Source organism: Chelonia mydas, chromosome 4, assembly GCF_015237465.2.
Source record: "Chelonia mydas isolate rCheMyd1 chromosome 4, rCheMyd1.pri.v2, whole genome shotgun sequence".
NCBI classification, from domain to species: domain Eukaryota; kingdom Metazoa; phylum Chordata; order Testudines; family Cheloniidae; genus Chelonia; species Chelonia mydas.
The window spans coordinates 91,248,681-91,262,888 of NC_057852.1; the positions used below are offsets into that span (position 1 = coordinate 91,248,681).

The following is a 14,208-nucleotide window of genomic DNA, read 5'->3' on the forward strand; positions in this document are numbered from 1 at the left end:
TTTTTAAAGGCATTAGTAATATTTGAGGATATTATGTAAGAAGTTGCTACAGTTAGTTCCTGCAAATTTACCCATTGTTTTTATCTTTGGTGAGTATGAACTATTTATAAAGCTGAAAAGAATGTATCAGCATTTTCGACTTAATGAAGTTGCAGGACATTGAAAAAGTGGGTTTACACACAAGACTGTCTGTTTTTGTTGTTCGTAAAGACACTTGACAAAGATAATATATACGAGGTAGATTGTGAACTTAACAATTAAATGGTTAACCAATATAATTTTAATAGTTTTAATGGGTACTTTTTAAAACAATATTTATATCCCTAATGCCTATGGGTGCTCCACTGTAGGTGACTCTAGAGCAGTACCCCTGATGGAGGCGTTGGACTTCAGTCTAGTCAAGTACTGATGATAATACTGTGGAGCAAAATATGGCATCGGATGCTGAGTCATGGGTGATCGCATAATGTTCTGCAAAAGTATGACCAGATGCCCAAGGTGCTGCTATGCCTATTTCTGTGATGGGAACATTTTTGATGAAGGCTACAGAAGTGGAAACAGATCTCATGGTATGAGTTCAAACTTCAGATGGACGCTGAAGATTGCAGGTACGATAGCAGTAGGTAATGCAGTTCGATACCCATCTTTGTTTTGAGAGTGAGGATCCTTTAGACTTCTCTACAATCAAAAGGAATAGTTTAGGAGATTTTCTTAAGTTTTTGTTCTGTCCAAATAGAATGCCAAAGCAATCCTGATAGCAAATATATAACATTGCTTCTCTGTTGTCACAGTGTAGTTTTGGGAAGAAGGTTGGGAAGAGAGCAAGTTGGTTTATATGGAAGTCAGAGGATACTTTAGGGAGAAAGTTTGAGATGTGCTCTCAGTGTGACCTTATCCCTAAAATAACAAAAAATTGAGAAGGGTGAGTATGCCATTACAGCCCCTATTTCCCTGAGCCGAGGTGATGGCTACGAGGTATGCTGTTTTCATAGACAGATGCATAAGTGAGCATGTAGCCATAGGTTCAAAAAGAGGCTTTGTGAGGAACTTGAGACCAGGTTAAGGTCCCATGTTGGTGTAGGATGTCTGATTTCTGGGAAGAGGTTACCCATACCCTTGAGGAATCTTTTGATTGTAGGATGAGTGAAAATGGAATAGCAGTCTATCTTATAATGAAAGGCGGTTATGGCTGTGAGCTGTATCTTTACTGAACTTAGAGATAATTCTTACTTTTTTTAGATCAGGATTTAGTCTAGTACTAGTGGGAGGGGAGAGGATGTGGAGGTAACATGTTTTGAGTCACACCAAGTTTGGAATCTTTTCCATTTCTGCATATATGTTGAGGAGTTATTATTCTACTATGTAATAGCACCTCTTTCACATTTTCTGAACAGGTCATCTCTATGAACCATCAAGGAGCCATGCCTAGAATTGGCGAACCTGTAAGTCTGGATGGCGGATCTGTCCGGCGTTCTGAGAGAGGAGGTGAAGAATGATTGGTAGGCACACCACTAACTGAGTAAGGTAGGAGAACCATGTTTGTCTTGGCCACGTGGGAACTATGAGAGTTACTTTTACTCTTTCTTATCTTGAGCAGGACCTTCGATACGAGAGAAATTGGGAGAAAAGCCATAAAGGAGACCTGTGTCCCAGTGAAAGAAAAAGGCATCTCTTAGTGAATGGTGTCCCAGACGAGGTTTGGAGCAGTACTGAAAGCATTTTTTGTTTTGGGACATGGCAAATAAGTAAATTTTTGAGACTCCACAATGCCAAAATTAATTGTAGAGAACAGGGTCCATTTCCCATTCATGTTTCTGTGAGAATCTTCTGCTGAGAGTGTCCACAGTGGTATTCTCCACACCCAGCAGGTAAGCCGATGATATGATGCTCTGCCGAATGCACCAGTTCCATAGTGTCTCTGCTTCTGCGCAAACGGATGGTGATCTCGCTCCTCCCTGGCAGTTTAAGTAGAATATACATGCTATGTAGCCTGCCGTGACTTTCATGTTTGCCTTCATCAAATGGTAGGCAAGCATTTCTGACTGCTCTGAGCTCTAATAGGTTGATATGTAGTGTTGACTCTAAGGGGGACCATTTGCCTTGAACCATGTGATTGTCTTGGTAAATTCCCCAGTCCAGTAAAGATGTCTGTTGTCCGTATCAACACTGGAGGTGGCTGCGTGAAGGGGACCCCTGTGCAGACCCCTTCTGCAGATCTTTCCACCTTTTGAGAGTCTTTGGCTATCAAGGGCATCGACAGTAGTTTGTTCAATCTGTCTCTGTTTGGTGTGTATACCATTTTGAGTCATGCCAGAAAGCAACGCATGTGGAGCCTTGCGTGACTTATCACAAAGGTGTCTGCCGCCCTGTGACCGAGTATTTGAAGGCAATTTCTGGCCAAGGTCTGGGGGCTGATCTGAATGGTTGATTAACATGGTTAGGGTGTTGAATCTGTGTAGTAGGAGGAAAACGTTGGTCTTTACCACACTGAGAGGCTCCTATGAATTCTAGCTGTTACACTAGAGTCAGTCTATTTTTGAGCATTCAGTTGTAGTCTCAACTGCATGAATACATTTATAGCAGAGGTCCCCAAACTGTGCAGTCCCCTAGGGGGGCACAGAAGAACATTCGGAGGGCACAGCTGGACCCAGGCCAGCCCCCACTGGGGGCAGGGAGGGAATGCCATCCAGCCCCGCTCCAAACTCTGCTCCGGCCTTAGCCCCCTTACCTCTGACTGCGCCCCCACCCCAAGTTGCGGCCCTGCTCCTGGCCCCAGAGGAGGCACAGACAGCGGCAAGGGAGGGCATGACCCTCAAAAGTTTGGGGACCACTGATCTATAGTCTTTTGCGCAGCTAACAGGGCATCATCAAAGGATTCTGACCTGAGTAGACAGTTGTCTAGATAGGAATGTATCATGATCCCTGATTTGCAAAGATGGGCTGCTACCATAGATAGGACCTTTGAGAACACTCCGGGTATGGACGATAGGCCAAATGGAAAGCACCTTGTATTGAAAATGGTCTTGACCCAAGGTGAATCTCAGAAACTTCCTGTGGGATGGTGGAATCATGATATGAAAGTTAGCATCTTGTAGGTCAAGAGCCAAGAACAGGTCTCCCTGGTCCAGAGATGGAATTATTGTTGCTAATGTAACCATTTTTATGTATTTGTTTAGAAACCTCAGATCCAGAATGGGTCTCCATCCTCCATTCTTTTTAGGTATCAGGAAGTATTTGGAGTAGAAACCCTTCCCTCTGTTGATTGGGAACTGATTCTATAGCACCAAGGTTTAGGAGATGATTTATTTCCTGACACACCAAACTCTCGGGAGAACGGTCCCTGAAGAGGAACAGAGGGAGGATGGGTAGGAAGGAGGGAGGTAAAGTGGACTGAATAACCATTGGAGATCTCCAGTACACATTTATCTGATGTTATCTTTTCCCAGTTTTGTCAAAAGAACAAGACGGTATTTGAAGGGATGTTGATTGAGTTTTGCAGTAATTGATAATGGGAGTGATAGCCTGGGGCCTTAATGTCTCAAAATTGATGTTTCGACATTGAGGACTGTACAGTTGAAGTTTGGGGGGCTGTCGGCTTTCGTTTTTCCATCTGCTGTCTTTTCCACTGAGGTTCGTAGTGCCTCTGGGGTTGATGGAACTGGGACAGTCAGGACCTTTCTTTTGTCTGCAATTTGCTGTATTTCCTTTTCTGTGCAGACATGTAGATCTCCAAGGAGCGTAACGTGGCTCTTGAGTCTTTCAGTGTCTTCTCCGCAAAGAGTTCAGGTTCTTCAAATGGAAGGTGCCTCCACAATTGTTTGGACTTCTCTTGGGAGACCGGAAAAGTGAAGCGCCAAAGCTCTCCTCATTACTACCGCCATTGATATGGCACGGGCAGCTGCATTCGCGGTGTCTAATGTGGTTTCTAGAACTGTCCCTTGCTTACAGACAGCACGGCTTTCTGGATCTCATATACTGTCTCATTGTTTTGGCAGAGGAAATGTTCAATATAAAAATTTCTATTAGGTTTTGTGAAAAAGAAGTATTGTTTCTGGTCTCACTTCATTATTCTATTTATATGTATACATTTGCCACATTCTTATAGATATGTTGTAATATTTCTTGTGCATCCTGTTTTACTTTTTAATTTCATTATTTCTGAACATTAGTAAACTGTTTAAAAAAAGATGTGTATATTGCTTTTCGTTCTTGTTAGTACTGCATAGCCAACAAAGCAAAGGGGAGCTGGATTCTATTCCTTTCATCAGCATCAACAGATTTTAATAAGTTCCAAGTCAGTTACACTAGTGCAACCCCATTAAACACAATGGAGTTGCCCAGACATAATTAGGGGCCTAATTTGGCTTGGAGACCCTTTATTGCTAGTGACAGTGAACAACGGAAAGAACTCAGTCTGAATAAGATATTATGCTGAGATTCCAGGCTGGCAATTAGAGAAATCTTTTTACATTTGAGGACACTTATTATGGGTGCGTTTGCTTTTTGAGCCACTTATTATACAGTAGAGCTTCACAGCACAAGCCCCATTGTCTAGCTACTATGCACACACACCCTCAAAAGTTCTTAGTTTAAACAGGCAAGACAACGGAAGTATTCTGCCCATTTTTACATTTGGGAAACTGGGGCACAGAAATTAACCTACCTTTCCCAAGGTCACGCAAGAAGTCTATAGCAAAACCAGGAATTGAACTCGGATCTTGAGTCCCAATCTAGTGTCATAATCACAAAGCCATCCTTCCTCATTGAGGCACAGGCATAGAATTCCACAGTTAGTGCCATTTTTACCATTTCATAAGTGGATGATCACCCTAACTATTCATCAATAATGTTATTTCATTATTCTTAGCTCACATTAAGATGACATACCCATCATGTCTACTTTTCTTAGCAGATAAATCATCTCCGGCTGCAGGTCTCCTCTTTTTCCTTGGAGGCATCACTTTGCTAAAGCAGTCTGATGAACTGCAAGATCGGAGACTTCCTATGGAGGGTATTAAAAACAAGGAATAAAAATAGTTTCAGGACAGTGAAATCATGTGCATTTTCCTCAAAAATTAGAGACTGGTGAATTGACTCGAATAAAAGAACTGAAATTTCAAAGTTAAACAAAATTCCCCCATCTCCTTTCAAAACAAACCACCACCCATTTTTATGTGCCACTCTACTTCCTGGTTTCTGTGAAGACTGCAAGCACTGAAAAATACTACAGGAGCAAAGACCAGTCTCTTGTACTATTTTCAATCTGTCTAGTATAAATAAGGGCCACAATCTGCTTTAGAGCCTCAGGAAGCATCCTAACTTTTACTTACTTATCCAAACCAGAACTTTTGAGGTTTGCCCATCACTTGTCAAAATAAAGGGCTGTCCCAGTGATTAGAGCACAATACTTCTAATAGACACCCTTGTTTGATTTCTTAACCCAATTTCTTGGCCCAAGAAGAACAGGAAGTGCTCTACAGGGAGAGGCATACTCAACAGCTACTGGGAGGGAGCACCTTTGTCGCTTTGCTTTGACTCTCTTAGGAGCAAAGATGACTGATCCCAGAGACAGAGTTTTATCCAACCCTCCTTAATTAGAAATAATGACCACAGCACAGAACCCTAAAGAAGTTGTGTATAAAACACAGGATAAAGACCAGCTGGAAGAGTCAGCACAGCTCTGAATAGTATGCAGATAACTTAAAAAGGAAATGGAGAGAAGGGTAAGAAAAGGCAGAGAAGCCAAGTTAAGGTAATTGCAAGGAACTGCAGAACAGGGTAGTCTTCATAGTTAGTCTTTAATTCACCTTCTGTGTAGCTCCTATAGCATCCAAGATCATTCTTAATATATTAAAACCCCATATAATCCTCTAAATATGTTTCACTGCTTGAGGCTTCAGAAAATCCAACCATAAAACTTTACATTTTTAGACATTACAATGGCACAGGTTGAAGGTAGTTGCTCAACTCTCATTAAACGGCAATGGAGTTTGGTGCTTAACTGCCTTCTGTGCCATTGAAAATTTCTCCCAAGTGTTCTGAAAGCAATATAAGTAAGGAAGTTCAGATGCACAACTGAGATAACTTCATAGGATCTATTGTTTGTATTAGATTTTGCCATACATTCTTACACATGATAGCTTCAGATGTATAATTTTTTGTGCTATTAAGTACAGAGTATGGTGTTCAAACTAATTTTGGTTTAGCTGATCGTACTCTCGTACCTATTATCCATTTTTGGTCTTGCCCTCCCATCCACATTATTTTAGAGAGGAACAAGGTAGTTCTCTCCATTTCAGGAATTCTCCCTAACACTACCTACCTGTGATGTTCAAGTCTTCTTCAAACCCCCAGCATTCATGTATCTTTTTTATTCACGAAAGTACTGACTGGTCAAGCCTATGCTGGAGAGGAGTGCAAAGTGGGAAGAGGTAAAAACAAAAAATCTCATCTATGGAAATATATACAGGTAATGGGTTAGGAAAAAACAAGAAAGAAAACCACACAAAAGACAAGAAAAATAGAAGGTAATATTGAAAGAAAGGGACAAAGAGAAGGTACGCTGCAAATATTAAACACGCTCTCAGGAAGGCTTCCAAAATAATAAATTATTTTACTCTATTTTTTTTTTAAAAAGAGCTCTAAAATACTGTAAAATTACTGTCTTGGACTTAAAATATACATTAAGGAGCTAGTTAAGCCATAAGAACTCCAAGCAGTACATTGCTGGTGTTGTGAAGCAAAAGACAAGAGCCCTAGTAACAGCTATTTGAGAAGAGCAACATACCTTTAAACTGAGTCAAATGCTCCAAAATATACTTCAGTATGCATAATACAAAATGGATTAAAGAAACTATGTCATCTTATTAGTGATAGGTCCATATAAAGATATCTGCTGAATTTCATGTACACAATCTTGAAATGCCTACAAATTATAGAGGCTATAATTTTTTTTATGGCCTTTTAAGTCAAGTTTCTAGAGATTTTGTCAGCAAGTCAATAGACAGATAAACACTTGCACAAACTGAAAGTCTTAAGGTGATAGCAGGACTGACCAGTTGTTTAGAGAAGGACAAGAGGCGCAGATTTACGGACTCCACCACTCACACACTAGAGCAGTACAAAACAACCTAGTAAATGGAGTATGGGTTCTAGGGTACCCCTAAATTTTAATGTGACTGCCCAAAATACATGCTAGTACTAAATACAGCCCATGGCCACTCCTTCCCCTCTAACTGTAGCTTAAAGACAAAGGTGACCAATTGTGGATTTTTTATTTCTAGGTCACTCAGGCAACAATTACTATATATAAAAATAAACATAGAAATATGACTAAAGGTATTTGGGTTTGATATAAAATATATACATTTATATGAAACACAGGGAGGGGCTGTGGGTTCCTACTAAATTGCCAAAGCAACTGTAGAGATTGCAAAATTCAATAATCAGGATTAAACAAAGACTGTGACTGGCTACCCAACTACAAAAGCAGTTTCTCCTCCCTTGGTGTTCACACCTCAACTGCTAGAAGAGGGCCTCATCCTCCCTGATTGAACTAACCTCGTTATCCCTAGCCTGATTCTTGCTTGCATATTTATACCTGCCTCTGGAAATTTCCATTACATGCATCTGACAAAGTGAGTATTCACCCATGAAAGCTTATGCTCCAATATATCTGTTAGTCTACAAGGTGCCATAGGACTCTTTGCCAAAATTCAATAAGTTACTTTTCAGAATGTGGATGCTTGGGGCAGGAGAAGCGAGATAATACTGGTCCTGCAATGGAAGGAGGGGAGAATACTATGTATTCTTATAATTCATAGGTTTCTAGGCCTGAATGGACCATTATGGTCATCTTGTCAGACCTCCTGAATAAAAGAGACCAAAGAATTTAACTCAAGAATTCCTGCATCAAGTCCATAACTATCATATCCCAGATAAACTGTTCCAATAGCTTATTACCCTAACTTAAAATTTTGCACCTTATTCCTATTCTGAATTTGTCTATATTCAGATTTATAGCCACTGAGTGAAAGGGAAAAACAGTAGAGGTCACAGAAGTTATAAAGTAACTATTTGTTTAAAAAAGAAAAGCAAGCAAGACAGACACCTGAAAGAGGAATATATTTTCAAATATTGTTCCAAGAAGTATAAGTCTTCACATACTGCGTATGTTATTTATTTATGATCTTACTGTTTCCATTCTAATTAAATCTTTTGTTGCACTTTTAATTGCCAAATGATGACCTATAAACTAACAAACCACAGTACAGAAGTATCATTTATTTTAAAAATGATACATTTACACAGCTGTTATTAAATACTTCTTTGTAATGAAAATTCACAGGGAAACAAGATATAGCTATGTTGTGTGCCCATCTGAATGTAAAGCTTGTCAGCTCTTTAAAGGCAAGTTCTAACAGGCTTGTTAGCTCAGTATTGATTTAATATGAATATTTTTTGCACAGATTTTTCTAGGAGATTATTTTATTTTAAGGTAATTTCTATCTCCAACTTTTCCTGACTAATAATCAGTTACAGGTCTGATCGCCTACAAATGTGTACACATAACTCCCACTGTCTTCAATAGGAGTTGCTTGAGACCGACAGAAAATTTTCTTACGTATAACTGCTTCTCTACAAATATCATCTTGAACATAGGAAAAGACCTCCTAGGTCATCAAGTCTGATTCCTTGCTATCACAGGCAACCCCATCATATGATTCTGTTCATAAACATATCCAGCTCCATTTTAACACTAGTTAGGTTGTTTGCCTCTTTCCTCCCCACCATTAGAAGGCTGTCCCAGAAAAACTTTCCTCTGAGAGTTAAAAACTGATCAAGACTGGCAGTTCTTAATGGCTTTTGACACTTAAAGATAACGTTTGCAAGGAAGATACCCCAAATGTCTGTCATGTACCATCACCACCCAAGAACAGCCAACTATTAATGTTGCTTGCCAAATATTCCCTTCAGTTCCTTCACCTGTGCAGGAGATAAAAGTTCCCAGGGAAAAAAAAGCCAACTAAAGATGATCAACCTCGCATCTAAAACACACCCCAGTAAACAATGAAAAACAAGATATGAGATAAAAAAATGAGAGTGGTAAACCTTTGAACCAAGCGAAAGTGGGCAAGCAAAGGAGAATCTGCAAAGGATGTCTTTAGAAAAGCAGAATTACAGATATATAATTTTTACTTTCTCCAGAGATAACATCTGTGCAAATCCCTACACTCATGGAGATCAAGCAACTTGAGGGATGTTCAAAAATAAAATAAATACAAAGCTCCAGTGAGCAATAATAACAAAACTAATGCCAATGCTGATAACAAGCAAGGTGTGTTATGTTTTTAAAAACTAGATGAGAACACTAAGACACCTACCCAAACATGAGATACAGTGTACAAGTGCAGAATGAGACCACAAGTGCATGGAAAAACATGCAAAAGGCCAAAGGAAAATAAGGAATATTCAAAAGACATCTTTGTTTATTTTGGAAGGAGAGAGTTTGGACTTCCCTATATTGGATTCCATGCTCCAGAAAAGTTTCAGACCCCTGCAGATTCATTTCAGGAGGTCAAATTCAAGGAATAAGAGTGTGTGGAGACAAAATAATATTGTTGTTTTACAGGTGCCTGCAACAGACCCATTGCTAATATGGGGAGTGATGTAGCTTTGCCTTTGATCAAGGAAACTTTGTGCATTTGTCATCTAGTTTTAGGAGAGCGAAATCACAATACAAAATGTACACTCACATTCATTTAGAGAGAGTGGATAAAAATCTTGATTTTAAAACATAGCTTAAATTAAAACAACACACTGCTAGTTTACTTTCTTTGCATCTTGGAGTCCTAAATTGCTAAAGTGATTATGTACTTCAACTTAATTGCCAGTATAATTTCAGATTTTACAGACTTATTCAACTAAAGTACTTTCACAGTTAATATTCATCTATGCTGAAAGAGACAAGTCCGGGATCTCATTAATATCCTTACTATGAAAACCACCAGAAACTCATATGAAATTGATAAGCAAAAAGCCCATGCTATCTTTGCAATCAATACTATCTTCCAATTGTATATAACATGAAAGCTAAAATGCTTCAGTCAGGTCATACTCTCCTACTTAGGGTTTGCAGTTTGAATTCAATGGGACTTAGGGCCCCAAATCATTCTGGTGCTTTTGCAAATTCCATCCTTAGGAGTATAACTTTAGGCTCCTACTTCTGAAAAATTTGTGTATATAAAATAATTCACAATAACTTTGTTAATATACTGAACCTCTAAATAACTTTTCATTGTTAACACTGAAGTAATTTAGTTTTGCAGCAACAATGGTGTTATGCCACTAAGAGAAAAGTTCTTAATAAAAATCCAATTTTAACCCCTGAGGCTGCACACAGTTGTGCACATGCTTAACTTTAAGCACAATGTAGTCTCTCTGAAGTTATTCACGTGAGTAGAGTTACATACCTGCTTACGGCCCTGATCCTGCAATTAATTTTCAGTATTTTGGTTTTTGTCTATATCAGATTTGTAAATTTCAAATAAAAAACTTCCCATCTGCAGTGGCATTAAGAAAAGTACTTGGTTCATTACAAATGTTAATCTAAAACTACTACAGTGAAAGATTTCCAAATAGTTTTACAAAGCCTCAACCAATGGTTGCAAAAAAAAAAATCAAGGGATTTTAAATCACTCCATCCTAAGGACAGGGTCCACTTAGTAACAGCAATGCCCAGTAGACTGGTCTCAAAAGAAACCAAAAGTTGAATGGACTTAAGGGCTTTGTTTGCTCCAAAGAGTCAAAAGATTCTTGGGTTAATTAAGCATATTGTAAAGAAGGATCTTCTCTCCAGAATGGGCATGCCAGCATGGGAGAATTTTGATGGGTGAAACTCATTAAGGTCACCTCAAACATCACCTAAGAGTGGAATGTCAGAGGAGTTCACAGCACCAATTATAGCCTTATGTAATTTGGGATAAGGTAAATCAAGTCATTACGCCCTGAAACTCTCTCAGCTGCAGTCACTGCCACCAGGAAAGTGACTTTCCATCCAAACTTACGCTCACAGGAACAGAGTAGTTCAAAAAGAGTTTTCATTAGATTTTTAGAAGCCTCTTTAAACAGGATGTTTCAGAAGTGCCAAAATCCCTAAGAATCTGACAACATGGGGCCACATACACTGGTATACCTTTAACTAGCTCCTGAAAGGCAAAATAGCTCCTTACTTGTACACTTCGTCTCCAGAGAACAAACATTCTCTCAATTGCCTTAAAGACTGGGAAAGATATGCAAGGGATCTACCTAACCTTTTTCCACCAACACACCCAGAACAGGATGCAAAAGTACAGCAAATCTATTGGATAGAAATTACTGGCCCATCTACCACACAGAAGTAACCCTTGTAGACTTCTAGCTTGATTTTAACTCAAAATCAGCTGTTTTGGACAGTTTCTGTGAGAAACGATAAAGGGAGGATTTCTCTATTGTCATGTTCCTCATAGTGGATGTGTATTTTGAAGCAGAAGACTCCTCTAGCTAACATGGGTTCAAATAACAGCTCTCACCACTTTAATTCTCAGCCTGCCCCAACTCAAATGGCTGGAACTATGTAGGCGACAAGGAAACCTGGAGTGTCATAAGTGACACTGGCAGGACTAACCCTGGCTGCGCACAAATCCCCACCACAAAGCAGCAGCAGCACTGAGGCTTGAGTTTACTGTACTGACTCTTGAGATACAAGTGCTAGCCTGGGAGGAAGAAAAGTTCCAAATGCATGCAGAGTTCCTATCCTTGATGATGCAGAGCAAGATAATTACCTCAAAATAGGTACTGTGGACTTCTCAGCAGCCATATAAAGGACCAGGAGTGACCAGGCCAAATTACAGAGCATACTCCAATACCTGAAATCAACCTACCCATTTCCACTTCCAGCATATGGATACAGGAAGAGGAAATCCTGAGACCTCAATGTGGAGATGGAGTTATGGGTTTTGTCATACGCACACTGGGAAGCTTCTGATTCCTCAACATCACCTGCCTCAGCCTCTCGTACAGAGGCTTCATTTCATCTGATGAACCACAGCTAGGCATCAACAACTTCAAATGCCAAGGCCCTGAATGCATTCAGGAGACAACATCTTGTGAAGCCCTTCTCTGCTGATGGTGCAAGGCACTTCAGTGGTGAAGCGATCCCACTAGGCTTACCAGGGAGGGTGGAAGACAGGTCTGCTCTGAATCTTAGCACTCAGCAGTCCTGGCCAACTCAGCCCTGAGCTTCAAGAGTTTGCCTTTTTAATTGCTCAATGTTGACCATACACTGGACTTACAAGAATCTTCCTGGGGTGTCTCGAGAATTTACAGGCACTCCCTACTTTTCTTCAGTGCTCAAGATGACATATGAAACAGAACTAACACTTCTGAAGCAGATAACATAACAAACATGGTCAGTCTTAAGGCACTGTTCTACTACATGATCAAGGTGTGAGGCCACTAAATGATCCTCTTTAGATACCATACCTAAAATTAAAGAGAAAGGGACTGTGTATCAAAGACAGCACCAGCTCAATAGAAACAAGCACTAATGCAGGCACCAAAAACTGGTAAGACATCAAGCCACGTAAGAAAACGCTGGTGCCAGTTAACAGAGAACAACGTCACAACTATGCCAGGCCTTCAAAACAAGGGGCTCATGAATTCAAAGAACTCTGCTGGACCCAGTTAGAAGACAGGGTTAGAACCAAAAAATCGTACCCATCAAATATCACTGGAATATGGAAAAGAACTCAAATAACAAAGAGAGAGGTTCAGGTCTCTGTAAGCAAGATTCCTTCCTCATTCCCAGTCAAGAAAAAGCTTATGGAGTGTCTGAAGTGCAGAAAGGGGTACCACATAATGGCCAGTGGGGGCCTGAGTTGTGCTCTATTCCCACTACAGCTCACAAGAGTCCAACACCTTAACAGCAAGGGGGATTCTGCTAGTCTTGTGCTCAGAACCTATATCCCAGAAGCGAGAGTCGTGTATAGATAGAGACTAGCGCAGGGGTGCTCACAACAAAATTTTTAGCAGCTTCAGAGTGCAGCCACCAACTCTTGCTGGTGGCCGCTCTGACAATTTTTCCTAAAATACTTAATTAACTTTAGGAAAAACCAATAAATATGCACATATACATGTCCAAATCATTGTAATTGATTTATGTAGGGTTTTTTGCAATAATAAAATAATGTACAGTTGTTTCTATTCTTTACTAGACCTAAACAGACTAGAAATACAAATAAGGTGCTTTGCACGTTCTTGTCTTTTTTGTTGTTTTTTCTTTTGCTTTTTTGGTTGCCCTTTTTTTTTTTTTTAGACTTGCTGGGTAGTAAGTCTGCTGCTGTGAAAAGTGATACTTGTATGTTAATATCACTTTTCACAGCTTCCCAACTAGCTACTAAGGCTAAGTCTACACTAAAGGCCTTACAGTTGTACTGCTGCAGCTGTGCCGCTGTAAGGTCTCCTGTGTAGCTGCTCTATGCCGGTGTGAGAAGCTCTCCTGGCGGCATAATTAAACCACCCTCAATTAGTGGTGGTAGCTATGTTGGCAGGAGAGCGTCTCCCGCCAACATACTGCTGTCCACACCAGTGCTTCTATCTGTGAAACTTTTGTTGGTCGGGGGTGTTTTGTTCACACCAACTGATGAAAGTGCTAGAGTAGACATAGCCTTAGTCTGCTGTGAAAAGTGATATTAACAAACATACAAATATCACTTTTCACAGCAGACTTACTCAGTCCTGGCATGCCAGGATACAAATTAAGCCCTGAATGGTGAGGTGGATAGGGAGGCAGCGGGGCCAAAGGTGTTAGAGGGAATGAATGGAGGCCTGGGGGAGGCAGCGGGGGCTGGAGTGATGGCAGGGGGTGAGCCTGGGGCCATGTGGCAGGGGGAGCCTGGGGCCAGAGCCCACTGCCACATGGCCAGGGCTGGAGCCCACCACTGTGCAGCTGGCGGACAGAGCCCGAAGCCTTGAGCCCAGAGACAGATCCCAGAGCCTGGAGATGGAGTCTGAAGCCCTGGAGATGGAGTCTACCTCCCGCCATCCCAGGACTGAAGCCTGACTCCACCACCCCCAGGAAGGTGGGGAACTCACTGGCTGCTTGACCCTTCAGTGTTTGTGTCTCCAGAGGGGACAAGGCTCAAACCCTGCTAGCTGCTCCAAGGGAGG

At 40.6% G+C, this 14,208-nt stretch overlaps 1 protein-coding gene and 1 long non-coding RNA gene across 8 annotated transcripts in view; one reads left to right on the forward strand and one right to left on the reverse strand.

Moving 5' to 3' along the window:
• DCUN1D4 (defective in cullin neddylation 1 domain containing 4) overlaps positions 1-14,208 on the reverse strand; it is an 83,001-nt gene that overhangs the window by 31,335 nt on the left and 37,458 nt on the right. For all 7 annotated transcript variants that reach the window (XM_037897800.2, XM_037897801.2, XM_043544390.1 and 4 more), the window contains one exon: positions 4,888-5,002. In XM_037897800.2, coding sequence (XP_037753728.1) covers positions 4,888-5,002 — 115 coding nt within the window. The remainder of the gene's footprint in view (positions 1-4,887; positions 5,003-14,208) is intronic.
• On the forward strand, positions 377-1,995 carry LOC122465344. The gene is made up of 3 exons (XR_006290102.1): positions 377-608; positions 1,395-1,499; positions 1,598-1,995. It is a non-coding gene; the product is annotated as an uncharacterized LOC122465344 (long non-coding RNA).